Here is a 25,953-nt window from a genome sequence, read left to right on the forward strand (position 1 = left end):
GCTGCTCGCGGTTTGAAGCAGGACATTTATTTACTGATGAAGTGTGTGTGTGTGTGTGTGTGTGTGTGTATGGGGGGAAGGGCGGATCGGGATGCAGGGGCCTGGGAGAAGATTTGGCGAAGAGAAAACTAACATTTATTTAATGCCTCGTATGAGTCAGGCACTGTGCCAGGTACTTCTGCAGCTTTCAGCTCATTTACACGAATCCTCGGGGATCGACAGGTATTATTTTTCGAGTTTTCCCCGGTGAAGTACCCCAGGTTTGGAGATGCCGAGTGACTCAGCCCAAGCCGCAAAGCCGACATGGACCGGCTGAGCCCCGACGCCCAGGCAGGCAGGTCGTTTCCGAGGCCCGCGCTTTCTCTCGCCTGGCTGCTGCACCTCCCTGCACCCCTCGTCTGCCCCGAAGGCGCTTCGAAAACGTGTGAAACTTTCTGTTAAATCCTCTGAGGTGTTGTGTTAAAAAAAAAAAAAATAGGTTCACGTTACAGGACAAAAGAGATACTTCTAATTACGATCGAATAGTATTTGTTACACGTCAGCCTGCGTGTGACTCACGCACACATTTAAAAGTAGTCGAGTAGACTGGGGTCTTGCCTCCCGGGTCCCGTGATCTATAAAGCAGACGATACCAGCTTGGACGACGCGTAGAAGGAAATTTTAAAGAGAATTTAAGACAATAGATGACGTAGTAACATTAGGACTAAATTTGTACTTCTGTAATTTGTAAGATTTTTATGCTCATCGTATGTAATGTCCCAGGCGGAGTTTGGAAAATGTTAGCTTTATTTCCACACAGGAGAACGGGGCCCGGAGGCCGTTCATGCTGCAGTACCATTCGCCCTGTCCTCGGCCTCTGTCTACACTCTTCCAGATGACTAAATGGCTAAAATGTTGCTTAGGATAATAATCACTCTCCGTGGAAATAACAACACCCTTACTTGAGCAGAATCATTATTTTAGCACCAAGAACGGGGGCGCGGGGTCAGCTCGTCAAGGGACGCCGCGCCTCCTGATGGCTGCTCCCCGCGACGCATCACGCCTTTGCGCTTTTGCTTGAGGCCGACCCTGATCACCCCATTTCAAATCGTCACCACCCTCCCCCCCCAAAACCCCGTGATTGCTGCTTGCTCTTGTCTGCTTTTTCTTCCCCTTTTCTGTAACACTTCTCTTCTTACCATACAGTTCGCATCACATAACTTACCCCGGTATGTCTGTCGAGTACGGTCCGCCTTTCCACACGCTCCCCTGGCCTCCCCGCTCCAGAGTGAAGCCAGGGCCTTCGGTTTTGTCTAGTGACGTGTCGGGAATACCCGAAAACCGTGCCAGGTGCGTAACAGGCGCAGAGATACTTACCGGCTGAGCTTCGTACGTCATCGTAGCACTGAGTCTGTAGCCTGGGTCTTCCCAACTCTCTTCTTCCCAGTGTCAAGCATCCGGGACCCCATTTCGCTTCTCCTGTTCCCGTATATCTCTAATACTGGATGAGAAGAACTTTAGAGTCCTTTCCAACTCTTGAGAGTCAGTGAACCCCCAAAAACTCAGTGATTATATTTGGATGGTTAAGTTATAGTTCTTTTCCCGCAAAGGGCACTGTAGTTACTTTAGTATTATCGTCAGATTCATGGGGAGGGAATTAAAAGTTCAGATATGACTCATCTTGTGTGACCAAAAACAAAAAAAAAAGAAGTATTTCTCCATAGAGGGAAGAAAGCAATATATTCAAGAGAGAACTAGTCAAACCAAGGAACCATATTCGTTCTTCCTGGATCGGCGACTGTTAACGACCTAGAACTTCACGAGTGGCCACTAAGTGGCGTCCTCAGCCGAAGCCCCGAGGATGGGCCCTCGCCAGAGCAGTTTTAACATGAGAACAAAATAGAAAATACATGAGCGAATCATTGACTCCCAGGATTTCCGAGTCGGGGCCAACCCGCGGGGCGAGGATGAGTTAGGCCGCTTTCGTGTCCGTGGACGTGTTCTGAGGCAGCGCAGGCGCCCGGACGCCCTGGGTCCCTCGAAGATGCTGGCCGCGCCTCGCGCATTCACACTCGGGCCGGGCGATGTGCTCTCTCCCCCGGCTCCTTTCTCTCCCACACCTTTTCATTCTCCTGCGATTTTTTTTTTTTTTTAACTTCGTAGAAAAGCTGTCTGACCTGTCCTCTCCAAACAATGAAGGTTTATCCTTTATAAACCGGCCCCCGTACTTCGTAGGCTGCTTAGGTGTGATGTCCCTGTGGCATGGAACTAGAGCTTAAGCACATTCTGCGGCTTTTGTGTCTGCTCTTTTGTGGCTGAGCTTAACTACCGGTAGAAACAATTCCTTCTCGTGTTCTCATACGGGGCATGTGACGCGCTCCGGGGTATTACGCTAATCATATCTGGGCGGCTTTTTCTGGAGCAGATGCAGAAGCGATCAGCCCACTTTCCAGAGGGCGCCGGTTTAGCTCCTTTGACTTGGGCTCTAGGTCCAGTTCCACTGCATAGTTCTGTGTGGCTTCCTGTTGGCCCACGCTCAGTGGTTCCGCCTGGGAGTCAGAGGCACCTGCTTCACTGACATGCCCCCTGCATTCCCGGCCCGCCTGGGGCTGAGAGACCCTCGAAGACCTTTCAGCAACCTGCGCCCCACGAGCAGAGCGCTGATCAGACCAATCGTGTGTTCACTCGTCTTTCCCAGGAGACACTCTCGTTTCGGCCTCCCCTCGTCCCTACCCCGGTACCCAGCTTAGAGCCTGGCACAAGACTGAGGCTCAGTGAACGTTTGACAAATGAGTGAATTGGCTGTGATAGAGACGAGAATTTCTGTATTGTATAATTTTTTACAGTTACTGAATTTCTTTCTTTCCCGTCCCTTTACTCATGAGGGAGAGGATAAGGGAGGCAGGTGGGAGCAGCAGCCCCCGGGGGTGGTGGGGCTGGGGGCACATGGGCCAGTCGTGGGGATCGGCGAGCCCCTCTGAGCCCATTCAGAAGGCGGAAGACGTGAGCCAAGAAAACCAGTCGGACAGAGACGGGCCCAGTCTGCCTTTGTGGCGGGCTTCTTCCCGGGGTGTCGGGGCAGGAGGTGCCTCGTAGCCTTTGAGCTTCTTGCCTTTGCCCCGTTCCGGGGACCCCCGGATTCCCCCCAGCTCTTTCATCCCTGCTCGCCGCAGCTTTTCCTGAGGACTTGCGGCCTGGCCCCCGAGCATCCTGGTGTGCGCCCGCCTCCGCTCCCCCTTTCTGCTCTCTTCACCGGGCCTCTGCTCCAAGCCTGTCCACCCGCGCACCCCGCGGGGTCCAGCGGTGGAGCAATGTGGGCGCCGTTCTCCGGTGGGAGGGCACGTGCAGGAGACAGCTCCCCGCCCACCCTCACTGTCATTATTCATCAGCTTTGTAACAGCGCGGTCTTGAAATGTTCCTCCTAAGTTTAATTTCTCTCCTTTTGGCCTTTTAAGGACGTGAATTGCCGTTAAGCGTAGACCCCTTTCAGTGCGGTCACGTGAGCCTCTGTGCGGCTGCTGCACACACCCACCCACAGGTCTGGAGACTCGTCTGTTTGCCTTTCCCCAAAAACCTTAAAATATATTTTAAAGAAGTGATTGCACTGTAACTTATTTATACAAGCCTTACCCCTTGCTCCTTTGGGTGGACTTTCTTGCAGGAATTTGCTAGCTATTTCCAAAAAGAGCTCGCTATCTCTATTTTTAAAGCATAAATCCTGTCTTAACTTTGGAGGAGAACTGATTTGGCTTGAGTTTTTCTCAGACATGGGAACTTTTGACCTAAGGTCAGTTTTTCAGATTATTCAAAGAGAACTCTGAGGTCCCAGAGAGCATGCTGATCGGAACTGGGTACTGACTCTTACCTGCTAGCCATGCAGTCTTGGATGAGTCAGCCATATGGCCCTCAGCCTCTTCATCTGTAACAAAACGATCAGAACAAATAGTCCCTAAGGGATGCTTCGATCCCATTGACACCTAATAATAGTACTAGCTAATAGCGTAGAACACTTACTGGGCATCGGGTTCACGAAGTGCTTCTCCCCTATGAGAGCTTTGCGGTAATTCGCATCCTGTATAATTTGCTCTTTTAAAGTGTGCAATTTATTGGTATTCAGTATATTTGCAGGTGTGTGTAACTATCACCACAATTTCAGAACATTTTTTTACTGATAATGTCGAACATCTGCTCAGGTGCGAAGTGGCCACTCGGACATCTTCTTTGGAGGACTGTCTGTTCGGATCCTTCACCCATTTTGTAAGATTGGGCTAGTTGTCTTTTTACTATTATACGATGTATATTGTATTTTTATTGTTGTAAGAGTTCTTTTTATATCCTACATACAAGTCCCTCATCAGATATATGATTTGCAAATATTTTTCTCCCGTTCCATGGGTCGTCATTTTATATTCTTGATGATGTCCTTTGACACCCAAATGTTTTTAATTTTGCCAAAGTCCGGCTATCTATTTTTTCTTTTGTCGTTTGTGCTTTTGGTCCTATTTGAGATAGCTTTGCCTAGCCCAAGTCACAGAGATGTACTCCTCTGTTTTATTCTGAGAGTTTTTTTTTTTCTTTCATTTTAACTCCTACACTTCGAGTTCACTTTTGTGCACGGCGTGACGAAGGGGGTCCAGCTTTATTCTTCGGCATATCGGGGTCCACCTGTCCCAGCACCATTCATGCGTTTGCTATCTGACCCATTTGCACATTAAAACGACGCTTTGAGCTAGGTGGTGTTGATTCCCGGGGGTGGGGGGAGCTCTCAGTATCTTGGCCGTGTTCACTCAGATGTTGCATGGCGAGGCTGAGGGCCGAGCCCAGGCCGTTTGACCGGGGAGGCCGTGCCATAACGGGCATCGACTCTGTCACCTGCCTGCCTTCTCACCTACCTACCTATTGGCAGGGAAGAACTACCTCAGAAATAGTCATAAAAAGAGAACATTTTGTTTCTCTCATGTTGTGGTTATGCTCAAGTGCTTCTGCTTTCTTAATTTGTCTGTCTGTGGTTGGCGAATTCGGTTAGTTGTAGCGTTTGGTGAACATCAAATTCAGGGTCACGGTTTCAAATCCTCAGTTTGGCTCCAGGGCTCCCTCACTTTCCTGACAACCCTGGTCACTCACATTTCGTCTGAGTCACCAGAGAGATCAAGTTAGAGCGAGGATGACCGTTCCAGTGGTGGAGCGTCGCCAGACCCCGCGGTCCAGGTTCTAGCAACGTGGGGCCGGGAGCCTCTCGTCCTGCCCGCGCTCTAAGACTGTATGTACCTCTGACTTCTCCAAATGTTTCCGTGAAGAGGAGGAACACGGGCCTCGGCTCTCACACGGGGACGGCTGCTTGCGGGCTCCGTGTAGCTCCGCCCTCACTTTGTCATAGTTAGGGCTGGGCTCACTCATTAGTCCATTCGCAAGACCTGTTCGTAAGAACAGGATTAAATAGATCTGTGAGTGACGTGGTCACTTTTTAAAAATCCGAGTCTTTAAAAACATGCCTCGTCTTCCTCAAGCTTGCTTAGTGCTCCATCTGCTTGAACGGACTGAGCACCGAGTACGAAGAGAAGAGAATTCTCTTCCATCAAGCTTTCCATCATGCTTTCTTCAGTGAGGTGACTTCCTTCAGTCTCTGGGTAAACTTTCTGGCCCCTTAGTTTATACTCGCTTACACGACCGTCCCTGCAGTCAGAGAAACCAGCCCCGGCCGGTGTAACGGAGCAGAGAGAGGACGCCACGGCACCCGTGGCAAGGGGTGAGGGCAGCGTGGCGTGATCGACGCCTTTTCCGGCCGACGGGCTGTGGACGCCCCGAAGGCAGACGCGCCTTCTCTTTTACTCGCTGTCCTGTGCCCAGTAGTGCCTGGTGTCAGAGCCAGTGAGTGTGCTGAGCGAGAGCGGGGACCCTCAAGGGACGTTCCGGAGAAGCCAAGTACAGAGTCACACTCTACCTCAAAGGGGAGCATGTCCAGTGAACATGCTCTTGTGCTAACGCTGGTAGCTTTCCATTTTACTAGCTAAGGGATTTGTTAGCAAGGAGGGAGAAAGGGAAAAGCCCGGTATATCAATTAGAGAGGAGTGCACGGGGCCGTTGGGGTGAAGTTCGATGTGCTAGTTTCATTTTTCATAAATGGGGAAAATCAAGAGGAAGGAAGCAGTGCCACAATTATAGAGAGGAGGAGGAAGAGGGCGAAGGTTTGGTCAGTTTAGTAATATTGCCGCCCCATTTTCAAGTAGCTGTCTATGTTTATATTGCACTTTATTCACGACGTGGCGCTTATAACAGCCCAGACGGGCAGGTGGAGTCAGCCTCATTTTACAGACGAGGAAGCCGGTTCAGTGTGGAATCTACCGTGTGTTCCGTGGCCTATAGGTCGTGAGGTTGGAACCCGAATAATATCTTCAGACTTCGAGCTCAGTGTTCGTCTTAGGCCCTCCACCCCCACCTAGCTTTGCCAAACAGTCACCCCAAGAAAAAAAAAAGGGGGGGGGATTTAAATTTAATTAGATAATCTTTTGTCTGTTCTTCTCACTAATCTAGCTTGGAGCTGGGGTAAATCTAATATTTTTAGGACCGGAGAATAGATATCCCGGGAGAGATTTATCCCAAGTTGGGATTTATTTCGTGAAACGCCTTGAAATACTCGTGAGGTGGCTGTGAAAGTGTGTCGTTGGCATAGTGAGTCGCTGTAACTGGCTGTGCTGGACGCAGTGGGGGGGTGGGGTGCAGAAGCTGGGGTCGGGGTGTGATACGCCAGGCCTCGGCCGACCAGCTGCTGGCCGCTGACCTGACGCGCGGCGCCGGCGGCCGTCCCGATGGCCGCACCGCGCGGAGAGAGCAGGTCGCTCCCCCCGCCTCAGAGTCCGTCCTTTTCTCCCCTCCCGCCCCCGCCAGGCTTTGAAGGGAGCACCTGCGAGCGGAACATCGACGACTGCCCGAACCACAGGTGTCAGAACGGGGGGGTCTGCGTGGACGGCGTCAACACCTACAACTGCCGCTGCCCGCCCCAGTGGACAGGTAGGGCGGCGCGGGGGGGCCCCGGGGTGGGGGCGGGGCGGGCCCTGGGGGCGGGCTCTCCCCGCGGGGGCGCCCTGCTCGGGGTGGGGGCGGGGCGGGCCCTGGGGGCGGGCTCTCCCCGCGGGGGCGCCCTGCTCGGGGCCATCCTGTGCGTCCTCCGTCCTCCCGCGTTCACTGGCATGTGGCCGGAGGTGCGTACCGGGCGGCTGCTCGGGTCTCAGCGCCGGGCTGGGTGCTGTGGCCGCTGTGACGGGGGGCGTCATGGACAGACCCCGAGGTCATCTGGGAAAAGCAGTGCATGGCCTGCAACGTAGCAGATGCTTGATAAATGTCTGAGAGGCGGGAACATACTTAAATGTGAAATAATAAATGTTCCCACCACACGCGCGGGCGCGCGCGCACACACACACACACACACACACAGGGTACCTATGTGAGGTAATGGATGTGTTAACTAACCTCATTGTGATAATTATTTTGCAACATATATGTGTATCAAATCATCACATTGTGTACCTTAAACTTACACAATGTTACATGTCAAATATATCTCAGTAAAGCTGAGGAAAAAAGAAACTACCACTTGTTAAGTTTTGGCGTAGTATCAAAGAACAGTCATCACTGTCTGAACACGCTATTAGAATACTCTTTCTTCCAATCCCCGCCCCCCAATCCCCCCGCCCAAAAAGGACAGATGAGCCATAGCGACTGCAGGGGTTTGGAGCTCACTGTGTGTTCACAGACGACATTCTCTGTCTCTTGTTGTCATGTCCTGTCATTATACAAAAGAGTGGGCAGGTCCTCGTGATGACATTATTTTTATGGCACCCGTCTACGTTTCTGTTTTTTTTTCCTTTTTTGTATCCATTTTTGCCCATGGGACCCAAATAAATTTTTCTGCCTCTGACATTAGAAGAATACTCTTGCTTAAGTGTTACAGCCTCTTGGAAGTTTTTGGTGCCGTCCTCGGCCGATTCTCCACTTCTGCTTTGAAAGTTAAGCGGTTTTATGCAGACATGTGGTTCTAGTTTCTGTTATTTATCTAACCGGAACGTGGAGACAATTAAGAACTGATCAAGTGATTAGGAACCGAGCCCTTTTGACAGATGTTGATGGATTTAACGTGGAACCCCGAGAGTAAGTCACGTTCCAGGGAAGACGCCGCAGAGCGGGTGGCGGAAGGCGCGGTCGCCAACACCTGCTGTTCCCTGTGTCTCCGAGGCACTCTCCCTTATCTGTAGCCGCTAATTATTTAGAGTTCTTTTAGAGCTGTTGACCGCAAATAAAAAAATAAAATAAAAAAAATAAATAAAAGATTTAAAAGGGTTTAAAACTTCGATAACACGGTTTCCTGGAAAGGCACACATTTCTGCTGTTCCTCCCCGAACTGTCCTTTGAAAGACTTTCCCACCGCGTTCTCCTGGAGTCGGACTTCCCCTAGAATTTCTTCTCAGTGTCTCGGTTCTGGGGCTTCGCTCCCAGCCCGCCTCGCTCTCTGTCTTATTGCCTCTTCAGCTTCTTCTGCCAGTTTCTGGCAGATTTTTCAGAGGTCCTTATTTTTTTTGTTGTTTTTCTAACTTAAAAAAGCACTGTCGTTACTTACGTGACAAAAAAAAAAAACTGAAAGGATTTGGGTTTTTCTCTTTGTAATGATCCTCACCGTGGGACTGAGCGGGACGAGCTCCTTGCCGGGCCCTGGACCCCATTCCGCGCTCTCCTTGCCTCGCGAGAGGGTGGCTCCATGTGGCCCTAGGGCTTGCGATGCCCGTGGAGGTCAAGCAATGCACCGTGACTTCATCGCTGGCTTTTCTCTGAGGCCACCACACGCTGTCTCCGGCTCTGGTGTTCCTCAGGGAGGCCCGCTCTTTGGGCAGACTCCCCCAGCGAAATGATATGTTGCCACAGTGTCTTCCCCCAGGACGTCGACGTCCCTGTGTGCCGCGGAGATCCTTGCGTTGCTCTGGCCGCGCCTTCTTGCGTTGGCAGAAGTGACGGATGGGCTCACGAGCCGGCGTTTGCCTCGCCTGACCCGCCGTCACGGACGAGCGGCCTCCACGGCGGCCTCCCTCTGTTCCGCTCGTGCCCGTGCTCCGGTCTCCGGTGGCGGCCTCGCGTTTTGCTTTGCCGTCCGCATCCCCAGCGGGAGACAGTCCGGGGCTCTGCGCCTTGGTGCGCGTGAAGGCCGTCCCAGCCGCGGCCCCGTCTGCTCGCCAGCCTCCCCGTGCATCCGGCAGCACCTCGGGTGCCAGCCATGAGGGCCATCCCCGGCTCTCCTGTACCCAGCTCATCCTGAGTCCCCAGTCACACCGTTTCTTGTCTCCAGATCTCCCTTCTCCACTTCCCGCCCTGTTGACCTCGCCATCTTTGCCTGCCTGGCTCAGGTTAAGTGGTTACGTCCCTCAGGAGGCGTCTTATAACCTCTCACCAGGCTGAGCTAAGTGTTCCCCACTGGGGCCCTCCTTGGCCACCCCCACCCCTCATGCTAGTCCTCGCCACGGTAACACCAGCATTGCCGTGTGCTCGGGGTGCTGGAGGCGTCGAACTGGGCCCCAGAGCTCTTCCAGGCCTTTCTCCTCGGTAGCATGTCGCTGAGCCACTTACCACCTCAGCCCCCACCTCATTCTGAGAAAACTAGAAAGGAAATTCGGTGTTGCAGGGTTCCTATTTCTATTGATATTAGGGCTATAAATTGAGATTAGTATTGTTCACTTTATGCCAATTAATGAATGAGGGTAGGGGCTGGGAGGTAACTAATGTTCATTAACACCCAAACGAGGTATTAATTTCAGTGTTTTCTTTTGCGTAATCTCTGTGATAATTGTATTAGGGGTAGAGTTTATTACACGTCCTCTTCGCAGATGGTGATAGATATTCAGAAGAGTTTCACAGCTTACTCGAGGCGTGTAGCAGTAGGGTTCGGGTTTGAATCGATATGCTTGTTGAGTCTGTGCCCAAATCTGTGGCCTTTTTCCTGTACAAATTTATCCTGCGGGTTGTCTTTTTAATTTTTTTCAAAGAACTTTGATTCTTTTTAATTGAGCGAAAGTTCAATTTATAGTTCTGTCATTCGAGGATTTATTTACTCTTTGTGTTTTTCCTTTTTAAAAATTTATCTGGTTTCTTTGAGATGAGAAGTTAGTATTAAGTGAATGTCTTATCTGCAGTCTGGAGATTTTTTCGCTCTACCTAAGAGCCTTATCATTCCAGCTTTGTTGGAGTTCCCTTACAGTTGCCCGCAGCAGGGTTGAAGCATGACCGTTTGGTCTGCCTTTGGACGCAAGAGGAAAGGAAGGGCCGGAGTGGACTGCCAGGGAAGGAACGAAGGGAGGGGGTTGTACAGCTGACAGAAAACGAGGCATCGATCCGTAACACACGGAGATTTGCCACGTCTTTAACGAGAAGAGACTGACGGAGGCTGTGTTATTTCATAAGTGCATGTGCACAGAAGGCTCGGTCTTCTGCAGGAAGTTCTGGACTTCCAGATGACCAGAATTTTCCCAAGTCTATTTATGGTTTGATTTGGGGTAAATGAGTCAGCTCCCTTTTTTTTGAAAGCTTTATTTGCCATCCATGGAACTAACATCTCTTAGTTATTTATTGGGCAAATAAAGGGTGCGGTAAAAAGCTTTTTCAGTTTTTCATCTACCCAGCAAATAATTATCATGTAGAATGTTCTAGATCACGCTATTTGATAAAGGAGCCACTAGCCACATCTTGCTGTTAAGCATCTGACATGTGACTGGTCTGAACTGAGATGTGCCACAACTGTCAAATATGCCTGATTTCGAAAAGAGGATATGGAAAAAAAAAGTAAACCATCTCTAATGTTTTAAATATTGCTTAGATGCTAAAATGTTGTTTTAGCTACATTGAGTTAAAGAAAATATAATCTTAAAGCTAATTGTACCAGTTTCATATTCCTTTTTTTTAAAAGTGTGACCAGAAAATTTAAAATTGTATCCGTGTCTCTCACGGTGTTTCTCCGGACGATGCTGCTTGAGACGTTCTGTAGGCATCGCCCTCGCTGCTGCCGCTGCTGCGTAGGCTCATCCCTCTGGTCCTGGGTGGCAGAAGGCGGACTTGTGAACATCCACCGGGGGGGGAGGGGATCTACTAGGAAAGTGTGGCGGACGGTTCTGCCGTGGTTTCCACGTCGGTTGTGGGCAGAACTGTTTTCTAATGCAGCACGGAGCCTTTGTGCCTGACGTGGCTGTCTAGAGCAGTATTCGTTTGTACCTTCACAAGCTGCTAATCTTGTGGACGAGCTAAAGCCCAGGTGGGAGAAAGAAATGGTGCCGGGGGTGGGCAGAGGCTTTCTGTTTTCGTGGAACCTTGTCGTAGACGTAAGTTCCATCACAAAGTAGACCTGGACCTGAGGGTCTGATGAAGCCTGAGCACGGATCTGTTTACTGTTACTGTATTTGGCCCCAGGCCATCTGACGAGAAAAGTTCTGCCCTGGCAGATAGCCACGTAAGGAAAAAAAAGAAAAAGCTATAAATGGCCCCCAAATTAATTAGTGTAGATTAATGTTTTGTCTGTATAGATCGTTGTTTGAAATTTCTTTTTTAAAGGTTCATTTCCTTCAGAATTAAAGTTGCCTCTCAACTCAACTCACAAATTCCGCTCTGGCAGCTTTAGGTTTTGGGTTCAGTCCTAGGGCAGACGTGATTTATTTCCCTGCGCTCGTGATCAACCCAGAATGTAATTTCAACCTGGGATAGCGCTTTGGGACACCAGGCAGGAGAGAACAATGGAAGTTAGGGGGATATGAGTCATATAAAACTGACCGCACTTTCTCCCGGCTCTCCTTTACGACATGATGAGCCCGAAGGGTCGGTTAAGATTCCCTCCGCCGTTACTCGCTCCAATGTCGGTAAAATTTCTTGGCGGCCGTCAGCCAGTACGCACCGCCGGAGACGGGGCCTGTGCCCCTTCCGTCTAGGAATGGAGTCTTTTCCTGGCGGTATTTGATTTTTGAACTTAACGCCCCGTTTCAGTCTAGCAACTAGTCGGTTGCCACCTTTTCTCTAGGATGAGGCTTTTCTCGCAGCCCCTTTTCTGCCTTTTTTGATGCTACAGCAATGCAGGTTTTTGGTAGAGTGGAAACTATTTAATTATATCTGGAGAGGGGGAAGGTAGACAGGGGGAAATGAAATCATGTCTTCAGTGAAAATCGGTCAGTCAGTCGATCTGGGACTGCAAAGTGTTCTCGTTTGCGTCCCGCCTGGGGAATGGGGAAAACACATCTCCTGTTTTCGTCTCTCTGCTGGCGGCTCGGCCGTGAGGACCGGACGGCCCGCCTGCTTTCTGGAATCCTGCTTCCCCACCCCAGTTTCGTTTTGCCAGCGGCCGGGAAACCGCCCCTGCAGCACCCGCATCCCGGAGCTCCAGAGCTCATCGGCGGTCGTGTGGGTGGGGACCGGGGTGAGCGGTTTCTGCAGCCCTCCACGAGACGCAGGCGGTGGCACCGACCGATCCCTCCTGCCCTGCGGTCCGTGACTCAGTATCTGGCTTCGGCTGCATTCCAGGCAAGATCCAGTGTCACTCGATGGCTTTTCAAGCCCCCGCAGAATGGCTGTTAGGTAGCCCCCATAACAGACGGTTTCTGAGTGACTCTTATATTCCGTGTACTGTGCCGGATGCCAGAAGAGACGCAAAGGAGGCACGATAAATTCCTGTCTTTAAAGAATGCAGTGAATTGTTGTTAGGTATTCTGCGGACTCGGGATGGCCGTGGCATTTTCTCAGTATAAGCATCACGCACTTTTTCATTAAGAGGCCTCTTCTTCGGAATGCCTTGTTGAATTATTCATGGAGTTCTTTTACAAAGAAAGAATTAAGCACACCCCGAGGGTTGCTGAGTTTCCGTGACGTGTGGTGTTTTAGAGAATTCTGATGACCTGAATATTAGCTCTCTTTGCTAGCTCTCGAAACTGGAATTAAGAGACCTCCAGTAAGACCAGTTCATCAACCTGTTTTATGACTCAGCTGTTCTGGCACTAAACTGCTTGCTAATCACGAATGCCAAGTATGCTTCCGAGCCGAGGACATACTCTTGGTCCTTGTCATGGGACCCCAGAGCCTTTGCCATGGTCCCCCATCCTGTGCTATCGGAGTGGCCTGCAGAGAGTCTGTAGTGGTCTCACATTTATCATCCTCCAGTTTGCTGGTTTTGTGGCAGAACAAACTGATCCTTCTTCCATCTTCTATTACTTCGGGTCGACGTTCTGCGTCTTAGTCCACAGTTTCTGTGTCCTTGAAGCGTGGTTGCCTCTGGCCGAGTACAATTTACTCCAGCCTCTCCTTGGCTTTGTTTTTTGCATCCATATTTTACCAAGACTGTGATCGTCATTAACCTCTTCTCACTACCTTCGCTTGCCCTTACTGTCATTTTTCATTTTGAGATAATATAATTTCACATGCAGTTATAAGTGTTAGTGGAGAGACCCTGTGCCCTCTGCAGAGTCCCCCCTCGGCGACCGCCTCACCATGCAAAGCTGTCGTATAGTCTCATAACCAGGATGCCGACACCGATGGTCAAGGTGTAGCGCCATGGCCCTAACGTTGTGACCTCAAAGTTCCTTCTTCTTAGTCATCTCCGAGACTCTCACTCATCTCTTAGACTCTCTGTCCTCGCCCTTCTCAGTTACATAGTCACTGTCCCGGGAATCCCCTGAGTCAGGGGTCCTAAAAGACTTATCTTCTCTTTGGTAGGTTGGCTAAGTTCTCAAGTTGTCCGAGTTCCTAGGGATAGCAACTACCTTTCTTAAATTATGTGCTTAGAATAAACGCCATTCGGATGGCTCACGGTGGCCCCGACGCTCGCGTGACCCCGGGGCCCTCGCTGCGCCTTCCGCCCGCCCTACCTCCAGGCAGGTCACGCGAGGGTGCGGAACGCGCGGGGGCCGGCGTGGCACCCACCCTGATCAAAGGCGCTTCCCCCCCCCCCACCCCCAAAGGCCAGTTCTGCACGGAGGACGTGGACGAGTGCCTGCTGCAGCCCAACGCCTGTCAGAACGGGGGCACGTGCACCAACCGCAACGGGGGCTACGGCTGCGTGTGCGTCAACGGCTGGAGCGGCGACGACTGCAGCGAGAACATCGACGACTGCGCCTTCGCCTCCTGCACGCCGGGGTCCACCTGCATCGACCGCGTGGCCTCCTTCTCCTGCATGTGCCCGGAGGGCAAGGCAGGTGCGTGCGGCCCGCAGGGCCACGCGGCCGGGGCCCGGGGAGGGGGCCGCCGGCCGCCCCGACGGCCACGTGCCGGCTCGTCACTAGCCCCGGTGCCGTGACGTCCGTCCTCTCCCTGGGGACTCCCGGTGCTCAGCCCAACTCTTTGCACCTTAGTTTTTCATCCTAAAAAAGTGAACGTTCGTTTCCGTTGCCTCGGGAGCGTCTGCTGACCGACCGCCTTAAGATCTGCGGCCGAAAAGCACCTCAGAAATCAAGAGGAGCCTCTTAGGAGTTGAGACAGAATTACCCATGGAGGGATTTAGGTAGGGACTTCCTTTTAAGGAGCAATGGTCTGTGCACAAGGAGTCGGCAGGAGAGAGGCGTTCAAGTGCTTTCCAGATGGCGGCGTCTGTGGAAACGTGCCGAGGCAGGGTGCCCGTCGCCCTGGGCCCTCGGGGCAACGGCTTCGGGCTCCAGGAGCGGAGGGGAGGGGAGGGGAGGGGAGGGGGCGACGTGGTGGGAGAGGGCACGCGGGCGCGGAGACCCTGCACCCAGCAGTCCCGGCCTGTTCTCCTGTCCCTCCCCGAAGCCCCGCCTCCAGGCCTCCAGCTCTGCAGAAGACGCGGTCCTCACCTGTTCTTAAGCTCACTGCAGACTGGAAAATCCAGTTCCCATGTGAACTGCTGGGAACATGGGGCCTGCTAATCTCCTCAGAGTCCCCAGGGCGCTTGAGCCAAGAATGTCGACAGGGCTACGGGGCCGCCCTCCTGCGGGCGGACGACACTCGGCTGTGTTTTCCCGCTGAGCCTGGCGAAATGCCGGTGGCGCCGTGACCGGCAGGCAGCACGACGTGGGGAAAGCAGGTCGCCGCACGAAATGCAGCGCGTGCGCAATATCTGAGGCGCAGAGTCAAAAGTCATTCATCGTTTATCTGAAATTCCTATCGACCTAGGCGCCCTCTGTTTTTATTTGCTAAGTCTGGCAGCACCAAAGGAAGGCTGTCGCCATCTTCCTGTCTCTGGCCATCTCTGCCTGTGGCCCGTGGCCGGCGGCCAGTCAGGGCACCAGGTCATCCGCTCCTCGCTGGGCTGCAGCCGGTCCCTCCCGGGGTGGGATCGGGCCTCTGCGTCGCCATGTTGGACCCTCACGAGCCGATCCGAGGTCCCTCCTTCACAAAAGAGACAGCTCTGGCCCAAGGAGGGACATTTTCTCTTTGTTCTGCTTGGGACAGGTCTCCTTTGTCATCTGGACGATGCCTGCATTAGCAACCCTTGCCACAAGGGGGCGCTGTGTGACACCAACCCCCTCAACGGGCAGTACATCTGCACCTGCCCGCAGGGCTACAAAGGGGCCGACTGTACGGAGGACGTGGACGAGTGCACCATGGGTGAGTTCGCGGGGGCTTTCCCCTCCCGTGCGCTGCCCGTCGAGCTCGGCGAGCACTTGAACTGACGCACACCGCACCCCGGGAGCGCGTTTTGGGCACGCGCAGGCCTCTCCCGCCGCGCGCCCCCTCTCCGCAGCTCCCCGCTCGGCCTGGCCGCGTGATCCGTGCTGGGAACTGAAATCTGTGGGCGCTCTGCGCGCGCGTCTTAACCTAAAGCCCGACCTGGTGACAGTCGGGGCGAAAGAACAGGCGGCCCTCGTCTTAGCGATTGATTCACTTGCTAACGAGAGCCCGGGAGCGCGGGAGCCGGGCCGCCGGGCGCCTCGGCCGCCTCCGCGGCCCGCGCCCCTGGGGCCGCCGCGGCTGACCCCGTCCCTGGCGCTCGCCTCTCGCAGCCAACAGCAACCCTTGCGAGCACGCGGGGAAGTGCGTGAACACGGACGGCGCCTTCCACTGCGAGTGCCTGAGAGGCTACGCGGGGCCGCGCTGCGAGATGGACGTCAACGAGTGCCATTCGGACCCCTGCCAGAACGACGCCACCTGCCTGGACAAGATCGGGGGCTTCACCTGCCTGTGCATGCCAGGTACGCGGGCCGGGCGGCGCGCGGGGGCGGCGGCGGGGCGCCCGGGTGTGGCGCGGCCGCGCCGCGTGCGCGGTCAGCACTCAGTTCTCGGCGGTGGCGGGGTTCCCGGCCACGGGGACCCCTCTAAGGAGCGAGGCAGCGCTGGGATTCTGGGAGCTGCGGAGACCAAGCTAAACAGCCCCCCATGTCGACAGCAGTCACGTGCAAGGGAAAAATGCAGAAGTGATCGTTTTCACGCAGGTGTTCTTCAACGCAGGGCTCACCGCGAGGTTCCCTTAAATACCACGCCTCCCGGGGTCCCTTAGGTGGTGCGATTCCACGCCATTCCCCTTCCGGGCGTTCATTTCACCGTGAGCGTGTGGGAACCCGCCCTTTTTCTCGTCACGTGCACGTGGTCAGTTAGTTGTGTGCCTAAGAGAGCACAGCTAAATCCGCCTAACCACAAAGGCCGACGGTGGCCGCTCCCGCCTGGGGGTCCTCCCGGCCTCGACTTGTGGCCGGAGAGCATCAGCATCTCCGGCCCAGCTAGTCTTTGGGAGCACGGAGCGGGGATCCCGTGAGCCTGACGCTGTCCTCACAGCAAAGTTTGGACTCATCAGAGAAGGGGGGGGCAGTCTTCGTGGGCTCGCCAGGTCTCACCAGGGCCTTCGGAGGTGGCCTCTTCCTCCTTCGCAGTGGCACGGCTGTCCCAGAGTGTCCCTGTCTGGCCCGACAGCCCCTGTCGTCCATCGCGGCCGAGTCCGCCTCGGCATCGTGCAGACGGAGGACGTGGAGGTCTTTGCAGCCCTGGGCGCGCGATCGCGAGCTCGCGCGTCTCGCTGCCTCTGAGCCGCCGTGTGGTCCGTCCGTGCAGGTTTCAAAGGCGTGCACTGCGAGCTGGAGGTGGACGAATGCCAGAGCAACCCCTGCGTGAACAGCGGGCAGTGCGTGGACAGGGTCAACCGCTTCCAGTGCCTGTGTCCGCCGGGTAAGTGGCCGCCGCCCCCGGTTGCTCTGGAGCGCGAAGCCGGCTGGCCACCGGGACGGGGAGGGGCCAGGGCGAGGCGCGTGGGCTGGACGCGAGGCCGCGCGTGCCAGGGACGGGTCCGCCCCGGCGAGGACGCCTGTCGCGTCCTCCGGGGCCAGAAGCCCGAGTCCGTCCCGAGTGGCCCGTGACCCTTCTGCCCGCGTGTGTTGCAGAGAGGGCACACCTCACGGAAGCCTTGGTTTCAGGCTAGTCGGGATTTTTTTTCCCGCCTCCTCCACGAGTCATATTCTTGAAGCCCCTTCTTCGTGAGATGATTATTTTTAGACATTTCACCCCCGGGTTCAGAAACAGGCAACACAAGTCCTTTTTTTCCAGAGAAAGCTCTGCCTGTTCTTCGGCTCCCCAAAAGCACATTGTTGAAGACATGCCAGGCATTCTGCCTCTCGGCCTTTCTTCAGAGAGGCGGGCCCAGGCCCCCTGGCACGACGCGGGTTCGAGGGCTCCGTCCATAACCGTTCGCGCCCCAGTTTTAGCCGGACGCGAAACCTGGGAGGGGAAGAAGCAGAGGCGGAGACACCCCCGGGGGCCTCTGATGGCCTGGGCTCCTCCCAGCCATCCCAGCTCCCGTCGTCGGGGAGAGTAATCTTTCTTTTGCCGACCCATCGGCACGAGCCCCACGGGCACCCGGACCCAGCGCCTCTCGGCGTCCTTCTCATAGTGGAGGGAGACGCAGGCCACGCCTCTGACTCCCGCCGCCCCTGTGCCCTCCTCAGGTTTCACCGGGCCGGTGTGCCAGATCGACATTGACGACTGCTCCAGCACCCCGTGTCTGAACGGGGCGAAGTGCATCGATCACCCCAACGGCTACGAGTGCCAGTGCGCCACAGGTGAGGGAGACGTGGTCACTTTCCGTCCCCCGGGAGGTCTGCCTGAGCCGCTCCCCTCCCCCCCCGCCGGCCACGCCCCCCAGCCCGGCCCCTCCCGGGGCTGTTCTCTGCAGGCTGTGCTGTGCAGCGCACGGTCTTCTCCTGCACCTGCCGCCGCCTCCTCCGCCTGGCCCGGACCTTTCCACTTGGCGCCCATGTCTTTCTGGGGCAGATTTGGGTGGCAGTGAGTCCAGCTGGCTTGGCTTACTCCTTGGGGGAAAGGGAAGAATTCCAGTTGAAAGCTATTTTTCACTGGGGCTCCTCAGCAGGAGGCCCGTCTCTGTGTTTCTTGAGGCAAGTGATTGAACAAAGGCCCCGAAAGCTCAGGGCAGTTGTGTGCGAGTTCAGACGCTGGCCGCATGAGAGACTCATGCAGTGAGAGCCAGGTGCGTATCCGGACAAGAGAGCGCTCTGTGGGCGACGGGGTCGTCCTCTTTCCTGACTCCTGCTGCTAAAGTCAAGAAGAATTAGTTTACAAATACTCCACGTTTCTGCTCTGTGGCCGCGTTTTTCGTTTGGGAGTGGTCTGAATATGATCACATTTGCTTCTTCACAGACCAGTGTTGTAGGGAAGGACTAGAGATGATTAGGCAAAGTGACTTTTCAATATCCTTTTTATCCCACTGCTTAACGAAGAAAGAAGTTCCGAATATAATCCAAGACATTATTCTTATTTTAGGAAATGGGTTCTTAAAGGATTTTAAACATCATGTGCATGATTTCTTTCTAATCATAGAAAAGCAAACTAAGTCACAAAAATAAACACAGAAAATGAATATTTCGGTAGTATTGGGACGTCGCCCCTTATAAGGCCTGCTCAGATTAGGCCCTGTCAGATGAAGCACTTAACTTCCTTTTCTTTTCACAAACTGTTGTCTGTGGTTGGGGAAGTTCCAGGTTTTGTCCTCCGCCGGCCAGATTATGCTCATGGAGAATAACCTTCGTGGGAGACAGATGAAAAACCTCAAATTCATGTTCGAAAGGGAGGAGAGGCTTACTGCAGTCCTCTCGAAGAGATTTAATGGTGGATGAAGGAGCTTTCGTTTGCCCCTGGATTTTCTTTTAAGTGCTCACAAGTTGTTTATTCTTTTCACTCAAGTATTTATTGAAAACTTAGCATATACGCATAGCACTCTGGGAAAGGTCGAGAGGAATAAAGAAAAGTTCTCTGGCTTCTAAAGTCAGAATTACGAAGATAAGGACCCCGAAACCATTGAACGGGTATGTCAGGTGAGGGCAGAGGCCGCTATAGAGGTCAACTTAGGAAAACTATTGAGAGGTGTTCCCCACTCAAGCCCACATGGAATGAAGAGGCAGTTACAGCATCTCTAGGAAAGCATCGATCATTTATTTAGGACGAGGTGTTTGAATTTTGCAGACTTGGTTCTTAGAACTTTATTTCAGGCTCAGCCGTCCAGCTCGCCTCACACGTCAGTGCCGACGGCCGGCCCACCGGCCCGAGGCCTGCAGCGTGCGCCGGGCCGTGGGGCACGTGGGGGGCGCGGGGTGTCAGGGGCGCAGCGGCGGCCCCGGTTTTCACGCCTCCGCGGCCTCACTCCTTTCCAAGGGTTCACCGGCGTGCTGTGCGAGGAGAACATCGACAACTGCGACCCCGACCCCTGCCACCACGGCCAGTGTCAGGACGGGATCGACTCGTACACCTGCATCTGCAGCCCGGGCTACATGGGCGCCATCTGCAGCGACCAGGTCGACGAGTGCCACAGCAGCCCCTGCCTGAACGAGGGCCGCTGCATCGACCTGGTGAACGGCTTCCAGTGCAACTGCCAGCCGGGCACGTCGGGTGAGCCGCCCCTGCCCTGCCCGCCCCGGCCCCGCCGCGCGCCCCGCGCGAGCTCGCACGGTGTCTCTCACTCCCGGGGCAAACACTCGGTCACCTAGAGAAGAGTCTTTTTTTTTTTTCTGAGAATTTTCTGAGAAGCGCAGCCAAAGCCCCAGCCCGACGCATCTCAGAGGGCGATGGCTCTCACCAGGGAAGCAACGAGAGCCGATAGCTTTGCGCGGCTGGCGAGCTTGCTCTGTGTTTTCCTTACCACTTCGGAAGAGTTGACATGAGCATTTATAGTTGAAAACCCTCCTGCTTCTGCGGCTGGATTTTCTTGCCTTGTCTTTCTCTTTAACCCGCACCACACGCAGATGGATGGAGTTGGCGGCCCCCCGGGCCCCCGCACCCTGCCCCCCACCTGTCCGTGCCGTGGGTTTTCTCGGTGGCAGAGTCCAGTATCTTGAATGTGACACTCTGCTTCCGCCATTTGTCCCCAGTGGGCTGGGGCGTCCGCGGGGTAGGAGAGAGACGAGACCATGATTGGGATGCGGAGCCGGCTCTGTCCGCCGGGCTCACCGCGGTTCCCTGACTCGGACTGAATGACGGTCTGTCCGCTTTGAGGCGCGCCGCTCCTTGCGGGGTGGGGGACGGGCAGGGGTGGGGGTGCCCCACGATTTCCTCAGGCCTCAGCATTTCACAGGTTTCGCTGGGTTCTGTTTTCCTTATCCGAGGAATAATTGTAGTCACGGCTGTGGTTAAGGGACAGAGAAGAGCTATGTCCCAGATCAAAGGAAAATGTATTAGTGGAATATTAACTAGTGTCTGCCTTTGTTGGAGGGGGACGTGCAGGCCCGAGGGAGTGAGCGGGCGGGCGAGCTCATTCTCGAATGCAGGGAAACGGCCCAGGTAGGGGGCAAAGGTGGGGGAGGGCAGTGAGCTGCCCTCGCTTCGTTTTGTGATTTCCAAATCCATTCCTTCGAACTCGGCAGAGGCCCTGGTATTCATCCAGGACCTCGTACATGCCAAGTTTGAAAACAAGGTCCTTTTTGAGTTGCTCAAGCATATGAAAAACATCCCATGCCTTCACAGCTGAGAATGCCCTCCCCCTGCACGTCGAGATAACTCACTAAGAGGACTGAATGGATCTTTGTGAAACCTTCCAAAAGCAATTTGCTTCCGGGCTGGTCCCCAGACATGAGAAACTGCAGGACGAAAAGAAATTTGAGAGATTTACAAGCAGCCGAATGGGAGCCTTTAGAATGGCGGGGCTGTCGTCGGCCGAGCCGTCGCTCCCGCGGTCTCAGGCGCGCTGGAAACCTGGGCGTGCGGTGGCTCAGCCAGCACTGTGTTTTCCCTGCGATTGTATCATCACGCCGGGATGCGTCAGGCGCGTCCCCTGGGGAGGACAGCGACGGCCAGGTGTAAGCAGCTGTCCCCGAGCAAGGCAGGCAGGAAGTGTGAGTGGCGTGCGGGCGGCATGGAGAAGGGAGACCCCAGACCTCTCGGGAGACTGCCAGGGCGGTGTCTGTGGCTGCCAGGGGAATCAGAGCAAAGGGCCGCCGGCAGCAGAAAGGACTCCAGGAGTGGGGGCGCGGGGCCCGGTGTGGAGGGGCCCGGGCAGGACGCTTCATTCAGTCAGGCCGTGTGAACAGGCTCTGCGTTCTCCAGTGAGATCACGACCTGTCCGTAGTGTGGTCCTAAGCTGGGAGGCTGGGGTTTGGACCAGAGTGTAGACAGAAGGGGTGATTTACGGCGTGCTAATTACAGTCGTGGCTTCTCACTCACTGGGCACTGACAGCGAGACATACCAGCCCAGACCGCTTCTGACGTGTCTGATGCCCTCTTCCACCGATAGCCTTAAGATGGAAAATGTTTTAAGTAAGGTTTTTGTTTGTTTGTTTGTTTCAAGTCAGAATCCAACTTGACTAGCTCAAAGAATTATTAACAAGTGAATAACAACTAATAAAACAAATGGAACTTAGTGAAAGCACAAGAAGCGTCCTTTGGATTTCAAGTGAGTTTTGAGCAATAAGGCTTTGCAGGAATGAGGACCAGGGCCGTGTGCAGACCTGAGGTCCCGCAGTTCCTGTTGCCACATTCCAGTGGGGAAATCTCAGTGGCCCAGCTCGGGCTGGGTGTCTGTGCCTGCTCAGATAAAATACGGCCTTGGGGGTGGAGCCACCCTGGACTGCCCTGGCTTCCCAGGCCCTGCTTGACAGAACGGGGCTCGGTGAGGGGTTGGTCGGACGCTCGTATACAAGGAGTGTGGAAACTCTCGACTCCTTCGTGGCTAGTGAAGCAGTGTAGCCTCGTTCCTCACAGAGCGACCGCTGTGGTGGTGACAAATCTGGGGTTCAGAAAGCTGGGGTCACACCGCGGCCGGGCCGCCTTGGTCTCGCGGGTCGTGATAAAATGAGGCGACGCAACTCGATCTGGAAGTTGAGTGAGACGTTTAGAGAAAAGCTGTGTAAAGTGGAAGGAAGACAGAGTTCTTTGCACATAATAGCTCAACGATAAACTTTAATGTAATTATTGTTAGTAATAAACATTAACGCAAAGTGCGAGTGAATAACAATTACGGCCTTTTGCTCTGCGCGCTTCCCATTTCCTCCCGCAGAGCAGCTGGCGTACACGTAAGGATCGAGATGCGACAAAGTGATGAAGCTAACAATTTTGACAAAACCATAGCGTCAGTAATGTTGACTTCCTCGCCGAAGTCATTCATGAGCAAAACTGTCCCTCTGGTCTGTACCGTGTGCGCGTGGGGGTGAAGAGTCCGGTGACCCCTGCTGCGCTCCGGTGCCGCTGCCCGGATGCCCGCTACGGTGCCGGCTGACCCCACCCCCCGAACCCCACCCCCCGCTTTGGCAGCAGCGGTGCCCATGCCAAAGCGAAGCAGGCAGGTGGGGGCCCAGGACGGCGGCCGAGCTCCTCTGAGCTCACGACCCTCCGTCGGGGGCCGGGGACGCTCCAGGCGTGACACCTGGCGTCGCCAGCAGACACCGTCAGTGTTTCAGCGGTCACATCGCGTGGTTTCTCTCGCTGTTACCTTTGCAGGCGTCTACTGTGAAATCAATTTTGATGACTGCGCCAGTAACCCTTGCGTCCACGGAGCCTGCCTGGACGGAGTTAACCGGTACAGCTGCGTCTGCTCCCCGGGGTTCACAGGTAAGGAGCGCCCCTCCTCCCGGGGAGGTCCCGCCGCCGGCCCCGGCTCACTGGGAGAAGGGCATCCGAAGGAAAACCACTTCTCAGGTGTTTCCTGTTCCTTTTGTCTCCTGGAAGGGTAGACGTTTGTCTCTGTGCTTCTCCGGCCCAATTTTTTCCCTACGGGCCTGCCTTAAACTGTGACACGAAACTTTTCAGTAGTTAAGGTTTTCAGACCATGCGTGTGTAGCTGCCTGAGAAGGATTTCTGGTCAGACCGTGAGTTTCTGTCACTGTGCTTGAGTCGTATGGCTCCCAAGCTGCCTTTGGAGCAAATGCTTCCGTAAAGGCATCGCCAAGGTGAAATTCTATGAAAAAACTAAGTGCTTTTTTTTTTTTCCTGAGAACTTCTTCTTATGGGAGCTTGTTGGGTGAGGCCAGAACTTGAGAAGACCAACCTAATTTGACTGGCACAAGGGAGATAATTCCTCCCCAGGAAGAAGGAAGTAAATGCTTAAAACAAAGTTGGTTGTCATTCCTCTTAGATTATAGAGGACTGCACACACACGTGTGCACGCATCTCTCGCATGCACGCGCGCGTGCACACACCTTCCTCTTCTTGTCGATGGGCTCGCCTGTGTCTTTTACCCTCCTGACGAAAGGTGCCGCGGCCCCGCACACACCCGTCCGAGAGTGGCAGCCCCGGAGGGCACGTACGGGGCCCGTCCTGTGTTTCTAGACGGTGCCGCACGCAAGCAGGCACTACCATAGGGCGTTGCCGTGTAGTGAATGCCGCGTGGACACTCGCCGCGGAGCTCCTTACGCCGCGGTGTCGGCGGCGATCGGAGCTAAGTGACCGTCCGCCTCGCGGAACTTAACGCTCCCCTGCGTTCCGCAGTCCACCGTCCTCCTCACTGCGGATGCGAGAGCAGCGTGCCTGTGGCCCACGCAGGTCGCCGCGACCCCTGTTCAGTGCAGGGTCACTCAGAAGACCGGTGCGGCGACAGCTCTGCGGTTCAGGGCCCAGCACGGCCGGCGGGGGCCAGGGCACCCGTGTGTCCTGACACTTACTCCTCCAGGATTAAGCGACCGCCGACTGAATGCACAGAAAGTCCCTCCAGAGAGGCCGTGAGGTGCATTTTTGTTAAATGGGTAGTAAGGAAACGACCGCTTCATTTATTAAGGGCTTGTTTTGAGCTCGGCACTAAATTCAGTGCCCAACTGCATTTCCTTGTCACTGCCGTCGTCGGTCTCATGGTAGTGGCGAGAAACCGGAGCCCAGACAGGGTAAGGGGCGCGGTCAGGGCACGGCGGGGCGGGCAGGAGGCCACCGCAGGCCGCCGCGCGCCCGGACCCGCGCCGGTGCCGGCTTCGCTGGGCGGCCTCGGTGGGCGCCTGCCCTGCCTGATTTTGGATGTGTGAGCCTGAGGCTGGACTTTTTTTTTTTGAAATGCCAGTGAATCATATCCTCTCTCTTTTTAACATTTATAGCAAGCCAGGAAGGTCAAGGAGGGAGGACATAGGCTAAAAATATTCTGAAATCAACCAAAGGTGTAGCATGAAACTGCATAAGCAAGAGATGGAATGTTTTGGTTACTGGGTGGTGCCCTGTTCTTGGAACTGTTTTCTGTGTCTGTTTTTTTTTATTTTTTATTTTTTACTCGGCTGCTGAAAATATCAGAGACAACTCTGGTATATGCTCATGGGCTGTGAATGTGAGACGTTTCATTCTTTCCTTTGTTTTATTTTAATACTACTTTATAAATACTTTTTTAAAAAACCATTTTAGGGACAGTTTCGATGAATTAAGGGACTTTCTTATAAGACTGCATTCTCTGTTTTCCTCAGGCCTCTCTATGTACTTACTGATTGAGAAAAGTAAGAAGTCATGTGGTACCTCTGTAAACTACTTTTCAGTTTTATGAACTACTTTTTCAGTTTTACCTTCGTATCCATTATTTTCTGACTTCTACTACAGTCCACAAAAGTAGATGGGTCGGACGAGAAACCAAAAGCACAGTCAACAGAAACAAAAGTAAACAAGTGGGACTGTGTGAAAACTAAACAGGAAAGGAGACAGCGAGTTAAAAGGCAACCTCCATAATGAGAAAATATTTACGAATAACACATGTGACAAGGGGTCGATATCCAAAATATATAAGGAACTCGCCTGACCTAAGAGCAAAGAAACAAGCAAGGCAATTAAAAATGAGCAAAGGACAAGAACAAAGGTTTTGTAACTGCACATGGTGCCAGATGTTGACTAGAATTACATGATCATGTTGCATGGTGGTCACGGTGGTCATGTTGCAATATGTACAAATACCAAATCGTCACATCATATGCCTGAAACTAATATAATGTTATGTGTCATTTATACCTCAACTTAAAAAGCACAATAGGCAGTAGTAGCTAACCATAATTTTAGAAAATATTATTAAACAATGATTTCCAGGTAGAGATACTGGAAATGTCCACTGTAAATCTCAGAGCTACCTGATTTATCCTCAGACTAATTGTATTTTTAAGCTGTAAATCAGTGTAGTTTGTATTTAAAAATTCAATATTATCTGAAACAAGTGAAGTTTTGAAAGCTGCACGATTTACCAAACTCTAGTGATTTTCAAATAGCATTTAAAAAGCTACTCCTAAGTGACAAATCTACTAGTATCATCACCAACCAGCATGACGGGTCGCTATAAAACTATATAAGGTCGCCAAAATACAATAAAAAAACTTAAATATGAGTTTTATAATCTCTCTCTAAATCTTACAGTAGTCCCTAATTAGTAGTAAAATATAAATGTTTAGAAATACAAATTTTTAAATGTCGAACATGCAGTTACGTTTTTGTTCTCTGGCCCGTAGCCCAATCATGGCATACTCTATACAGGCACACTGCTAAGAGTGAGGAGAAATGGGAAGCATCGCGCTGTGGCAAATGTCGTAGCAGATGAGTTCATAATCTTAAAAAGATTTTTAAAAGTGTAATCAGGAA

General features: G+C 53.5%; 1 protein-coding gene across 5 annotated transcripts in view; it reads left to right on the top strand.

Annotated features, from left to right (window-relative positions):
• Positions 1-25,953, top strand: part of NOTCH2 (notch receptor 2) — a 155,479-nt gene that overhangs the window by 91,132 nt on the left and 38,394 nt on the right. For all 5 annotated transcript variants that reach the window (XM_036235008.1, XM_036235007.1, XM_036235009.1 and 2 more), the window contains 8 exons: positions 6,865-6,987; positions 13,947-14,180; positions 15,394-15,549; positions 15,945-16,133; positions 16,987-17,100; positions 17,874-17,987; positions 19,594-19,827; positions 22,867-22,977. In XM_036235008.1, the coding sequence (XP_036090901.1) occupies positions 6,865-6,987; positions 13,947-14,180; positions 15,394-15,549; positions 15,945-16,133; positions 16,987-17,100; positions 17,874-17,987; positions 19,594-19,827; positions 22,867-22,977 (1,275 nt within the window). The remainder of the gene's footprint in view (positions 1-6,864; positions 6,988-13,946; positions 14,181-15,393; positions 15,550-15,944; positions 16,134-16,986; positions 17,101-17,873; positions 17,988-19,593; positions 19,828-22,866; positions 22,978-25,953) is intronic.

This window comes from Rousettus aegyptiacus, unplaced genomic scaffold (assembly GCF_014176215.1).
Source record: "Rousettus aegyptiacus isolate mRouAeg1 unplaced genomic scaffold, mRouAeg1.p scaffold_m13_p_17, whole genome shotgun sequence".
NCBI lineage: Eukaryota > Metazoa > Chordata > Mammalia > Chiroptera > Pteropodidae > Rousettus > Rousettus aegyptiacus.